The sequence below is a fragment of the Podarcis bocagei genome (genome assembly GCF_964188305.1).
Source record: "Podarcis bocagei genome assembly, chromosome: 5".
Classification (NCBI taxonomy): domain Eukaryota; kingdom Metazoa; phylum Chordata; class Lepidosauria; order Squamata; family Lacertidae; genus Podarcis; species Podarcis bocagei.
In genome coordinates this window covers 8,320,659-8,332,850 of record NC_138129.1, presented here as the reverse complement: position 1 = coordinate 8,332,850, position 12,192 = coordinate 8,320,659, and the positions used below count along the sequence as shown (strand labels likewise).

General features: G+C 46.0%; 1 protein-coding gene across 4 annotated transcripts in view; it reads right to left on the bottom strand.

Moving 5' to 3' along the window:
- The window catches only part of MYT1 (myelin transcription factor 1), a 169,776-nt gene that overhangs the window by 13,513 nt on the left and 144,071 nt on the right, over positions 1 to 12,192 (bottom strand). For all 4 annotated transcript variants that reach the window (XM_081196043.1, XM_081196044.1, XM_081196046.1 and 1 more), the window contains one exon: positions 5,082 to 5,303. In XM_081196043.1, coding sequence (XP_081052169.1) covers positions 5,082 to 5,303 — 222 coding nt within the window. The remainder of the gene's footprint in view (positions 1 to 5,081; positions 5,304 to 12,192) is intronic.

The window sequence follows — 12,192 nt, the reverse complement described above, 5'->3', positions numbered from 1 at the left end:
ATGTAGCTTTGTGATATTCGTTACATGATCCTTGACTAGGTCAGATTACTTATGTGAGCAATTTAGAGAGTACTAGGAAAAGGCCTCTGTTTGAAATCTATGTGAGCCACTGCATTTACCGTATTTTTCGCTCTATAAGACGCACCAGACCACAAGACGCACCTAGTTTTTGGAGGAGGAAAACAAGAAAAGAAATATTCTGAATCTCAGAAGCCAGAACAGCAAGAGGGATCACTGCACAGTGAAAGCAGCAATCCCTCTTGTTGTTCTGGCTTCTGGGATAGCTGCGCAGCCTGCATTCGCTCCATGAGACGCACACACATTTCCCCTTACTTTTTAGGAGGGCAAAAGTGAGTCTTATAGAGCAAAAAATATGGTAAATAGTGGACAAACAAAGTGGACGAACACCCTGGCTCAGTTTAAGGTCATTTCCTACATTCCCAAGAAGCAGAAACCTCAGGTGCAAAATTAACAGCAGACATAGACAGCTCTGCTGAAATCACTGGTTCTGATCCTAAAGCGAAAATTTGTTGATGTGGGAAAGCATAGAGAACTTCTTAAAAAAAATTTTTTTTTGTGAGGAAATCTTTCTCCACCTCTGGCATCCTTTCTCGTTAATGCAAACTGGAAATGTTTGCATAAAATTTCAAAGCAAAATGAAAATAATGTGTTTTACTTCTCTGGGGGAAGAAATAACCATTTCTCTCTCTTTTTTCCTCCTTGTCACTCAATGGAAAAATCACAAAATGAATATAGCTATTTAATGCTCATTGTAAAACCATTTCCCAGGGAAGTTTCCATCCCCCTCCCACCCCAGTTGACGCAGTAAGTTTTTATAAGTCCACCAGGAACTCAGTCATTTGGATTAGCTTGGCTGAATAGTTCGAAATAAATAAATAAATTGACAGTTGTATATGAGAGAAATTCCCTTGCAGGTTGCCCCATAAAAGATTCAGCTATAAAATGTGGATTCTAATCAAAGCACGTATTTTATGTCTCATAAATCCAAAGATATCCTCCTCCTGAAATTAGTTGTACTTGTGGATAGCCTGTTGTACTGTTCAGGACTTCATTAGAACCTTTCATGAGATACCCCCAGGCTTCCAACAGCTATTTATTTACTAATTATGTTGTTGTTGTTGTTTAGTCGTTTAGTCGTGTCCGACTCTTCGTGATCCCATGGACCAGAGCACGCCAGGTACTCCTGTCTTCCACCGCCTCCTGCAGTTTGGTCAAACTCATGCTGGTAGCTTCGAGAACACTATCCAACCATCTCGTCCTCTGTCGTCCCCTTCTCCTTGTGCCCTCAAACTTTCCCAACATCAGGGTCTTTTCCAGGGAGTCTTCTGTTCTCATGAGGTGGCCAAAGTATTGGAGCCTCATCTTCAGGATCTGTCCTTCCAGTGAGCACTCAGGGCTGATTTCCTTCAGAATGGAGAGGTTTGATCTTCTTGCAGTCCATGGGTCTCTCAAGAGTCTCCTCCAGCACCATAATTCAAAAGCATCAATTCTTCGGCGATCAGCCTTCTTTATGGTCCAGCTCTCACTTCTATACATCACTACTGGGAAAACCATAGCTTTTACTATATTAATTATGTATTTATTGCATTTATATAGCGCTGTTCTACCAGTTTGAAACACTAGAATAAATAAATGCAAAACAAAGCAAAACAAAACATTATCAGGCCAACTTCAGGAGCTGGCGATTAAATGCTTCCTGGCCTGGGCTTCCTCACATCTGCCTTCCCTCCAGGCAGACAGGTCTTAAGCAGTCCCAGGGAAAGTGTGTGCAGGGGCAGGGGCCCCAACAGTTCTCCCAGGCCACTGATGGTCCCTTCAGGAGCTGGTGGCATGAGGTCTGCAGCCTGGGCAGAGGTGCAGGGTGGGTGGAGCAGATACTGTGAGCATGAAAGCTACCACGTTGTGTTGTGAAACAGCTCGGTTGGCTGGAGCATGGTGCTGACAAACGCCAAGGTTGCAGGTTCGATCCCCGTCAGGGACAGCTGCATATTCCTGCATTGCAGGCCGTTGAACTAGATGATCCTCAGGGCCTCTTCCAGGGAGCCAGTGTGGTGTAGTGGTTAAGAGCGGCAGTCTCGTAATCTGGTGAACCGGGTTCGTGTCTCCGCTCCTCCACATGCAGCTGCTGGGTGACCTTGGGCCAGTCACACTTCTTTTGAGGTCTCTCAGCCCCACTCACCTCACAGAGTGTTTGTTGTGGGGGAGGAAGGGGAAGGAGATTGTTAGCCGCTTTGAGACTCCTTAAGGGGAGTGAAAGGTGGGATATCGAGTCCAAATTCTTCTCCTTCTCCTTCTCCTTCTCCTTCTCCTTCCAGCTCTGGTTCTATGTAATGTCCATCCAGAGCTGGGATTAACAACGGACCCCTTGAGCAATCCTGTGGGATGTCATCCACTGGGAGCAGTCAAGTACCACATTCCTTGTTTTGCTAGAGTGGACATGCAAGGGAATGTTTGGTCCAGCCAGTCGAAACTTCCTGGTCCTCCTGGCCTGCAGCATCCTTCCTTGCATGTGACTAGTAGGTGGGCGAGACCTTCCCTGACCTAACAAAAGGTTCAGTCACACAGCTACCTCTCCTTCTTTCTCTTCAATCTTCCTTTCATCCTGCGAGCTTCCTGTGCTGCTGGCTGTCAGCCAAGCAGTCCCCCAGGTTATCTCCCATATGGGGTAAAGCTGTTTGTACATGTTTGTAACTTTAAGCCTAAGGCCTGCTTTCAGGGATCACACTGTGCTCTGCCAGATCGTGAGTAAAACTACTATTTGTTACTTATGGATAAGACTGTGGTGTCTTTATTCTTTTAGGAGGGATTTAAAAGGGGTCTTACCAGGAATATTAGAACATATCTCAATCTGGACAAGCCAGATTGAATTGCTTATTGTTTTAAGAAACTCACACGGGTTTGCAACCAGCTTTCTACTGCGTAAGAAGGGAAATGCACTCTGCTAAGTGAAGGAACTCCCTAGCGCAAGTTAGGAAGGATATTACCGTATATACTCGGTATAAGCTGACCCAAATATAAGCCGAGGCACCTAATTTTACCATAAAAAACTGGGAAAACTTACTGACTCAGGTATAAGCGGGTCCACCACACCACAAACCTGAGGGGGACTTTTTCAGCATAAAAAATGTGCTGAAAAAGTCGGCTTATACTTGAGTATATAGTGGCACTGGCATTGTGGGAATGTTGATGGCAGGAAAAGCTTGGATTGCCAAGATCGGGCAGCTTGCTTTACACGAGAAGCTCACACCACATCACAGAGTTGGCAGAGGACCTAAAGGGAAGGACGAGTTGCAGGAGCTTGCATGCATTTCCTAGTGTACAGTGGCAAATGGCAGATTCCACATATGGCGCATGGAAGAGACGTGGGCCTGCAGATCTGTTAATTCTTTCATGTGTTGCAACCAGTGTTTTTGTTTCTGTTTGGGGAAAAATGTCGAACTAGTTCTCCTGTCTTGATAAAAGGGCCGTGGGTGTCACCAGAAAATAGTTGCTATGGGCAGCGAAAGAAGAGAAAAGTGATGATACTTCATACCAGTGAGTACCATCACAAAAAGCACTGGTTGCAGTAGAAGTACTATATGAACTCAAAGGAAAATGGGCACTGTGACAGGAGCATCGTTATTCCAGTGTTTGTTGCTATAGTTTACTGCTTAAGAGAAAATAATTAAAGAATTAAAAAGGAGATGACAACAAGCTACTCAGTGGAGGGCAGTTATCTTCGGACCCTCCTTGTAAACTTCTGGCTGATCACTGTTGGAAACGGGCTGTTGGGCCAGACAGACTTTTAGTCTGAGACAGCAAAAAAGTTAGTTTTTCTTTCTTCTCTGACACAACTGACACAATTTCATAGGATGCCCCTGTGTGTATCCTCCACCTGCTTTGAAGAATTACGATAGGTTTGGTGACCCAGTCTCAGTTTACAAGTACCAGACGTATCTTGGGAGAAGGATATAGCTGGGCATGGATCTCTCACATCTGTTATCCCGGTGGAAAACTCCGCAACTGTCAGCTTGCTTTCCAGATCCATTGGCTCAATGCATGACAGATGCAAAACTGGCCTCTGGTGTGGGTTGCACAAGATAGTTCTATCCTGCAAAATCAGCAGCTACATTTGTGTTTATATGCCCTCTAGGCCTAGACATACAAATGGAGATGGTTCAAGAAATGAAATGTAACACATAGTATAGAACAGGCTTCCTCAACCTCAGCCCTCCAGATGTTTTGAGACTACGATTCCCATCATCCCTGACCACTGGTCCTGCTAGCTAGGGATCATGGGAGTTGTAGGCCAAAAATATCTGGAGGCCGAGGTTGAGGAAGCCTGGTATAGAATAAGACAAATCTCTTACAATCTCACTCGTCTACGTGCAATTAAATTCTTGGGGGACATTTCTTGTTCCTAATTTCCTCTATCCATGCTGTGATGCAGTGTGTTAAACAAGGATGAAATATTTAGATCAGGAACAAGTTTTGCCTGGATTTGAAATTGAGTGAATTTTCAACATCCATGCATCAGAAGCTGAAAATATGTCTTTGCCTGCTCTGCCCCCAAATCCCTGAAGTTCATACGAACTGTGTTTGGACTATTGAAGCAGGTAGCTAATTATACCACCACCCCTTAAACCACTGACACACATTTATTCCATTTTTGGATGAGCTCGCTATCGTAAATGAGTTTTGTAGAACTTCAAGAGTTTTGTAGAACTGGAAAAGGTTCAGGAAAGGGCAACCAAAATTATCAAGAGGCTGGATATTTGTGGATCATGTGAATACACTCTTTGGATTTCAGTGGCTGCTGCACGAGAGAATCCAAGCAGATCCACGGTCATTCTCTGTATTTCATCTCAAGGGATAAAAGAAGGGGACAAGGGTGATGAGTGCATACTTCATTGAAACCTCAGGCAATCTAGCACAGATCAGCACAAGGGAGTCTAAAAAAATCTAGATATCTAGTTTGGTCCCAGGGCTCTGTTCCTGAGCAAGTATCGAGATGGTGTCGCAAAATGGACTTCACTGCTACCTTTTGCAAAAGACACCGGGACCACGTGCATAACGGTTACCTTCTGTGAGTGAGGAAGCTTCCATTTGCGTGACCTGAGCCATCACAACCTGGGGTTGGACAAGTGGGACCCTCGTTCTTGAGGGACTTCCATGAAAAGGATGAACCATTGAGAGACCCTTCTTTCTGCCTCCGGGCTGCGAGGGGGCACCCCGAGGCACTGCGATGGGAGGCGTATTTGCCACTGATGTGTCCAAGCCCAACACAACCGGGAACAGGGCACCTATAGAAATAAGAAGAAACAACACGGGTGGTGCTTTTGCTCGGATATAAACAAACAAACAGATTAAAGCTTGGGTCCATTTTGTTACGGAAAAGGAGCAATGCGGCAGCGAGCTGCAGCTGGCTGGAAAGCAAAACATGGTGGGAATGTTTGGGACTGTACCGTGGGAACAAAGGGACAGTCTATTCACTGTGCTGAGCACCGGAATTAGCTTAGAGTGTAATTTGACCTGTACAGGAAGTACAGGAGGTGGAGTTTGTCTCTCTGCTGTTGGAGTTTGAAGAGAGCAGACGCGTTTCTCTGTAATGCTGCAAAGACAGAAATAAAGGCATGTAAATATATTTCTGTCTTATCACTTTCCCCTCCCTGGGGGGAGCAGGGAGCAGGGAAGAGTGGTGTGTCCTTCTCACGCTGAGGAGGATCGCCGATCGCGACCTAGCCTGTATCCTGCCGGGAATGCAGACAGGGAGGTCAACAAGGAGATCAAGCCGGGTGCCTGGAGAGTGGTTAGTTTCTCCTGATAAGGCTTGAATTTCCTAACACATTTTGCTGGCGGAAGTGTCTCATGAGTTTCGCTCCAGCTGGCAGAAGGGGTGGGAGATCACTTTCACTCTTCCTTCCTCCCCCCGACAGGCCTTGTGCTTCCCAAAAACTCTCTGCTGGACCACAAGCCCTTGTATGATGGGGAAGCACTTTGCTTTTGCAGAAGGGAGCTCAGGATCCAAACCTTAGAAGCCTACCTTAGAAGGAAGTAAAACAGCATCAGCATTATACCACATGTTACGTTTGCTTCATGTTACGTTCTTTCAGGTAAGGGATGCGGGTGGCGCTGTGGGTTAAACCACAGAGCCTAGGACTTGCTGATCAGAAGGTCGGTGGTTCAAATCCCCGTAACGGGGTGAGCTCCTGTTGCTCGGTCCCTGCTCCTGTCAACCTAGCAGTTCAAAAGCACGTCAAAGTGCAAGTAGATAAATAGGTACCGCTCCGGCGGGAAGGTAAACAGCGTTACCATGCGCTGCTCTGATTCGCCAGAAGCGGCTTAGTCATGCTGGCCACATGACCCGGAAGCTGTACATCGGCTCCCTCGGCCAATAAAGCAAGATGAGTGCTGCAACCCCAGAGTCGGTCATGACTGGACCTAATGGTCAGGGGTCCCTTTACCTTTATGTTCTTTCAGGTTACGTCCCGCAGTGACCCGGAAGTACCTGAAAGGGTTACTTCCGGGTTTTGCTGCTTGCGCATGCGCAGAAGCGCTAAATCATGCTTCGCACCTGCGCACAAGCACCAAATCGCGCCGCGCACCTGCGCAAATATGGTGCTTCAGGTTGCGTTCTTTTCATGTTGTGAGCAGGCCTCCGGAACGGATCCCGTTTATAACCAGAGGTACCACTGTATCAGCTCCAGTAACCACCCAGGTGAATCAAACATTGAAACTGGCTATAAAATAAGGAATCAAGGAACCATAAGCACCATATATTTAAGGCGCACCCTCTCCCCCAAAGGTTCTTAGGAACTGTAGCTCACCCCTCACAGAACTAGAGTTCCAAGCCCTTTTAAAAAACAGCTCCTAGGATTCAAATTGCGGAGATGCTTTCAATGCCTGGTGTGTACGCAGATTAAAAGGTTCTTAATCACAGAAAGAAGGGTACTCATTCGCTCTGCACCGCTCTTCAAAACTGTGTAGGCTGCATGGAAACCAACACCTAGGGGCTGATGGGGGTTTGGTCCCCCAACAAAATATTTGTGTGTGTTTGGGTGAGAGGGGAGATTGCCCCATTCAGTGGAAAGCCTGAACAGAGCCCATGCATGCTCTCCCATGTAAAAAAACCCCAAGAGAAACAGCAGCAGCAGGGGATCCCCTATTGTATGCCCAGTTACTGTGCAATTCCAATTGTATTTACAAATTACAAATGTATCTGAACTTGAAAATGGAAAGCAAAAAGCTGGTGGTCAACAAAAGAGCCTTAAAGAATCTCTCAAGGCTAATCTAAAAAAATGTAGTATAAACACCGACAACTGGGAAACACTGGTCTGCGAGCGCTCCAATTAGAAAACAGCTTTTACCAAAGATGCCATGGGTTTTGAAGATGCTCGAACTCAGGATGAAAGGGAAAAATGTGCTAAGAGGAAGGCATGCTTGGCAAATCCCCACATGATCAACTCCCACCAGGGAACCAATGTCCCCACTGTGGAAGGATGTGTGGATCCAGAATTGGCCTCCAGAGTCACTTATGTATTCACAGTTAAAACTGTGTATATGGAAGAGAATCTTACTTGGTTATGAGTGATCGCCAAGGAAGACAATTGTATGTTTGTAAGGCTATGATCAGGGACATGAGTGGCACTGTGGGTTAAACCACAGAGCCTAGGACTTGCTGATCAGAAGGTCAGCGGTTCGAATCCCCGCAACAGGGTGAGCTCCTATTGCTCGGTCCCTGCTCCTGCTAACCTAGCAGTTCGAAAGCACATCAAAGTGCAAGTAGATAAATAGGTACCACTCTGGCGGGAAGGTAAACGGCGTTTCCGTGCACTGCTCTGGTTCTCCAGAAGCGGCTTAGTCATGCTGGCCACATGTACGCCGGCTCCCTCGGCCAGTAAAGTGAGATGAGTGCCACAACCCCAAAGTCGGCCACAACTGGACCTAATGGTCAGGGGTCCCTTTACCTTTACCTTTAAGGCTATGTTCAGACCTTGTGCTGAATGCAATCTTCCTGGCCCAGGAGATTCCTCGATTCTCAACCCCATCCACTGAATTTCACCCTTATTTCTTTGTTCCCTAAGCCATCAAATTTATCCAGATTCTCTTTGGGTTCTCCCCCATGGGTTCTCTCCCTGGCGCATTGAGTTCTGCCCTGGCTCCACTGAACACCCCACCCGTTGTTTTTTCTGAAATCGGAAGTTGGCGACCCTGCTTACGCGGGGTCCTTGCCATTAAGGTTTCTGCGACTGGTTGCGTTTGTTTAAATATACATGTCAATTACAGTCACACCCACAAGTTTGCGACTACTCAAAGCTTTCAAAGAAGGAGTCGATGTGGAACAGCACAGCCGCCCCCTTTATGCAAGGCAGCAATTAGAAACGTCAACCACGACTGTCAAAACAAGAGTGCTTGCCTGCTCTTGAAACTCGTGTTCTGTGTTTCATTGTTATCATCATTATTTTTATTTTATGCCATAAAAACAACAACAGAGGAGTTGACAGTCGAGGGGCCACGCCACCGTTATTTCATACCCGCTCTGAGATAATTTGAAAAACGCTGATCCTGTTTTTAATCATCTGCAAATGCGGCACAATTCACTTATTATATCGTTGCCAGCAGGATGCTCACTAAATTCATAACTGCGTCGCTGTTTATATGATCGCAAGCAAATTACTGAAACCTCAGGAGAAAAAGAGGGAGGCCGAGGGAGGATAGAAAGGGGAAGGGAGCGATTAGCATGCAGCGTTTACGGCCCAGCCGTTACATATTTTACACTGTTAATTTAACTTTCATTACACTTTTATTGTAAAAAATAAACCAGAGTCTTATTGTGGCAAACAGCTGGCTTGGGATGTGTGGCGTGTGTATGTTTTAAAAATTTATTATTGCTGTTTAATTGAAGTTGCGGTAATGGCCGGTCAATTGAATAGTCGCTCTCCTGAATTGTCTTTCCCTTTTTTATTTTAAAGAGGGAAGGGAGAAGGTCGAGATGATTTGTGGAAGGCTGTTGCAATTGATGAGCTGCGTGGTGCTGCGTGGCCAGGCCAGAAAGCACGCCCTCCGATGTAAACGGCGTGAGGAAAGAGCAACAAGGCACCAGGGACTATATTAGTCTCTTCTTCTCGGTGGCGGCGTGGAAATCTCGGACCGCAGCCAAGCAGATTTCTGGCATGCAGATGGAGCGCTGGAATTACAGCGGAGCCTCTTTATCGCAAACCTGCAGGGACCTCCATGAGAGCGTACCTTGTTAGAGAAGACAAAATGCTACCTTCCCAAGGACTAGAGGAGTTTGGAAAGGGAGGGGAAAGCTTGCCTTCCTGCAATTTTCTCCACCCGTCCATTTCATATAGCCTCTTATCTCTTCCATGAGGAATACAGGGTGCTGTCTTGTACTGAGGCACACCACTGGTCCATCAAACTCAGTACTGTCTACACTGGCCGGCAGAAGCAGCAGCTTTCCAGGGTTTCAGACAGGGTCTGCCCCAGCCTTTGCTGGAGATCAATCACTCCTCCTCTACTCTCCACAAAACACTACGCTGTGATTTGTATGCATTTGTTAGTAGTAATATATTTATGTTTGTTTTTAAATGTATTGTAAGCCTATTTATTGTTGCTGTTGCTATTATTATTATTATTATTATTATTATTATTATTATTATTATTATTATTATTATTATTAGAATTTATATACCACCCTATACCCGGAGGTCTCAGGGCAGTTCACAGAATAAAATCAAGATATAAAACCACAAAATCCACACCGTGATCAACTCCTGCCTGGAAACCTGTGTCCCCACTGTGGAAGGACGTGTGAATCCAGAATTGGCCTCCACAGTCACTTAAGAACTCACTGTTAAAACCATGTTTATGGAAGACAATCTTACTTGGCTACGAGGGATCGCCAAAGAAGAATAAGAAGAAGACAATTGTATGTTTGTAAGGCTATGTTCAGACCTTGTGTTTAATGCAATCTTCCTGGCCCAGGAGATTCCTCAATTCTCAACCCCATGCACTGAATTTCACCCTTACTTCTTTGTACCCTGAGCCATCCAATTTATCCAGATTCTCTTTAGGTCCCCCCCCCCATGGGTTCTCTACCTGGCGCATCGAGTTCTGCCCTGGCTCCACTGAACATCTCACTTGTTTTTCTGAAATCGGAAGTTGGCGACACCGCTTACGTAGGGTCCTCTCCATTAAGGTTTCTGCAACTGTTTGCATTTGTTTAAGTACAGTTCAAACTGTGTTTATGGAAGACAATCTTACTCGGCTGTGAGTGATTGCGAAAGAAAGAAAGAAAGAAAGAAAGAAAGAAAGAAAGAAAGAAAGAAAGAAAGAAGACTACAAAACACTGGTTCTACCAAGTTTCCCACGACTCTGCTTTGACAATCCTTGACCTGCCAGATTCTCTTTTGACGCATCTTGGGCAGAGTCATCTCTCCCCCCCCCCCCAATCCAAACCTAGCAGCAACCTAAGTAACATGTGGACACATTTATGGGCTGCATCGATTGCGCTGCAATTCTCCTGAAAGGAATGCAGAGGAAGTCATTGCAGAGGAAGGAGATACGGAGCCCCACTAGTTGCAGTAATGGGCTATAAACTGCACAACACAGCACTTATCTTTGGCAGTGCGATCCATTTTCATTCTTGTTTCTCTCTGTGTGTCATTGGACAGCAGAACGACACTATGGATTATGCATGGTTCTACCTCCCCAAGCAATTTTAGAACATTAAAGTCAAAAGCAAAGTAGCTTTGCTGCTGCTGCTGTTCCAGTAGTTTTTAAAACTGGGCTCGCTCAATTTTTAATAAACTCTGCTTACTCCTGCTAATTGCGACACGGCTCATTTAATGCAAATGGTGCGCTATCCTGGGGATAGAAGTCGGAGCAGATGGCTCCGAAACGTCATCTGGTTCTTACAAAGACCTTTGGATCACTTACAGCATCAGTGTTTACCGTGGTCTCCTAAGTGTGAAGAATTTGAAGCTGTTTCCTTTGCTGAGACAGTGACCCTGGAATATCCCGGGGTGGTGGAAAAGCAAGGTGAGACCAAGGAGTGTGTAGGGAATTGTGGAACCAGAGGGGGAAGAACATACATCATCAGGAGAGGCAGCACAGCCAAGTGTCCTAGCTCATCACTGGCTTATTCCCCTTCAGTGCTCCGAAAAACCACCACATTCTGGGGTGCAGATGGCCAATTTGCTGACATACGATGCTACTGTGGACAACAGAAGATGTGTCTGTGTCAGGGACTGTGCTGAGGAGGGCTGCACTGATCCTGAATCTTCCCAGGAGCAGGATGACAGTATAGATTTGGAACAGTGGTTTGCAGAGGGGCATAGTTCAGAAGGCAGAAGCTGGGAAATACTGGATGGAGAAGAAGCACTGGGAGAGAGAGAAGTAGGCTGAGACCCTACCTGCCCACAGACTGTCTGGCCGGAGTGGTGCATGCTCTAGTTATCTCCCACTTTGACTACTGTGATGTTAACATATGAGAGTGCTGGAGGTGAAATAGTTAAACAGGTTACCCAATCAGAACCCAGGGGGGTGGAGTCAGAGGGACTATAAAACCAGCTCTGGGAGGGGCGAAGGGGGGAGTTCGTTGGGAGTTGGGTGGTTGGTTGGAGTGGGAGTGAATTGGGATAGAGTCTGTGGGTAGGTTGAGTTAGCGTAGCACAATAAGTTGAGTCGGGAACAGTTAGGAGCTAGGAAGACAAGTAAATATCTGAGAGGTGGTTTAGTGAGTGAGAGCAGGTAGCGAAAGTTATAGGTCTGGATAGGCATCCTATGATTGTAATTGACCGATACCGTTTATAAAACCACACGATTGTTAAACTGCAATAAATAAACAGAAGTTTATGTTCCAATTTAAACCTGACTGGACTCGGCATTGTACCAAGTAGGTCCTGGGTAGTGGCAGTGAGAAATAAAGTGGTGGCACAGGGATCAATAGATGGTGAAACGTCCAGGGACCCTGTGTGATTGCCACAACTACTGCAATGTGCTCACGTAGGACTACCTTTGAAGGTGACCCGGAAACTACAACTAATCCAGAATGCAGCGGCTAGACTGGTGACTGGGAGCGGCTGCTGAGACCACATAACACTGGTCTTGAAAGACCCACATTGGCTCCCAGTATGTTTCCAAGCACGGTAGTTATGAGGTCATGTTACAAGATGTGGTAGTGACGTG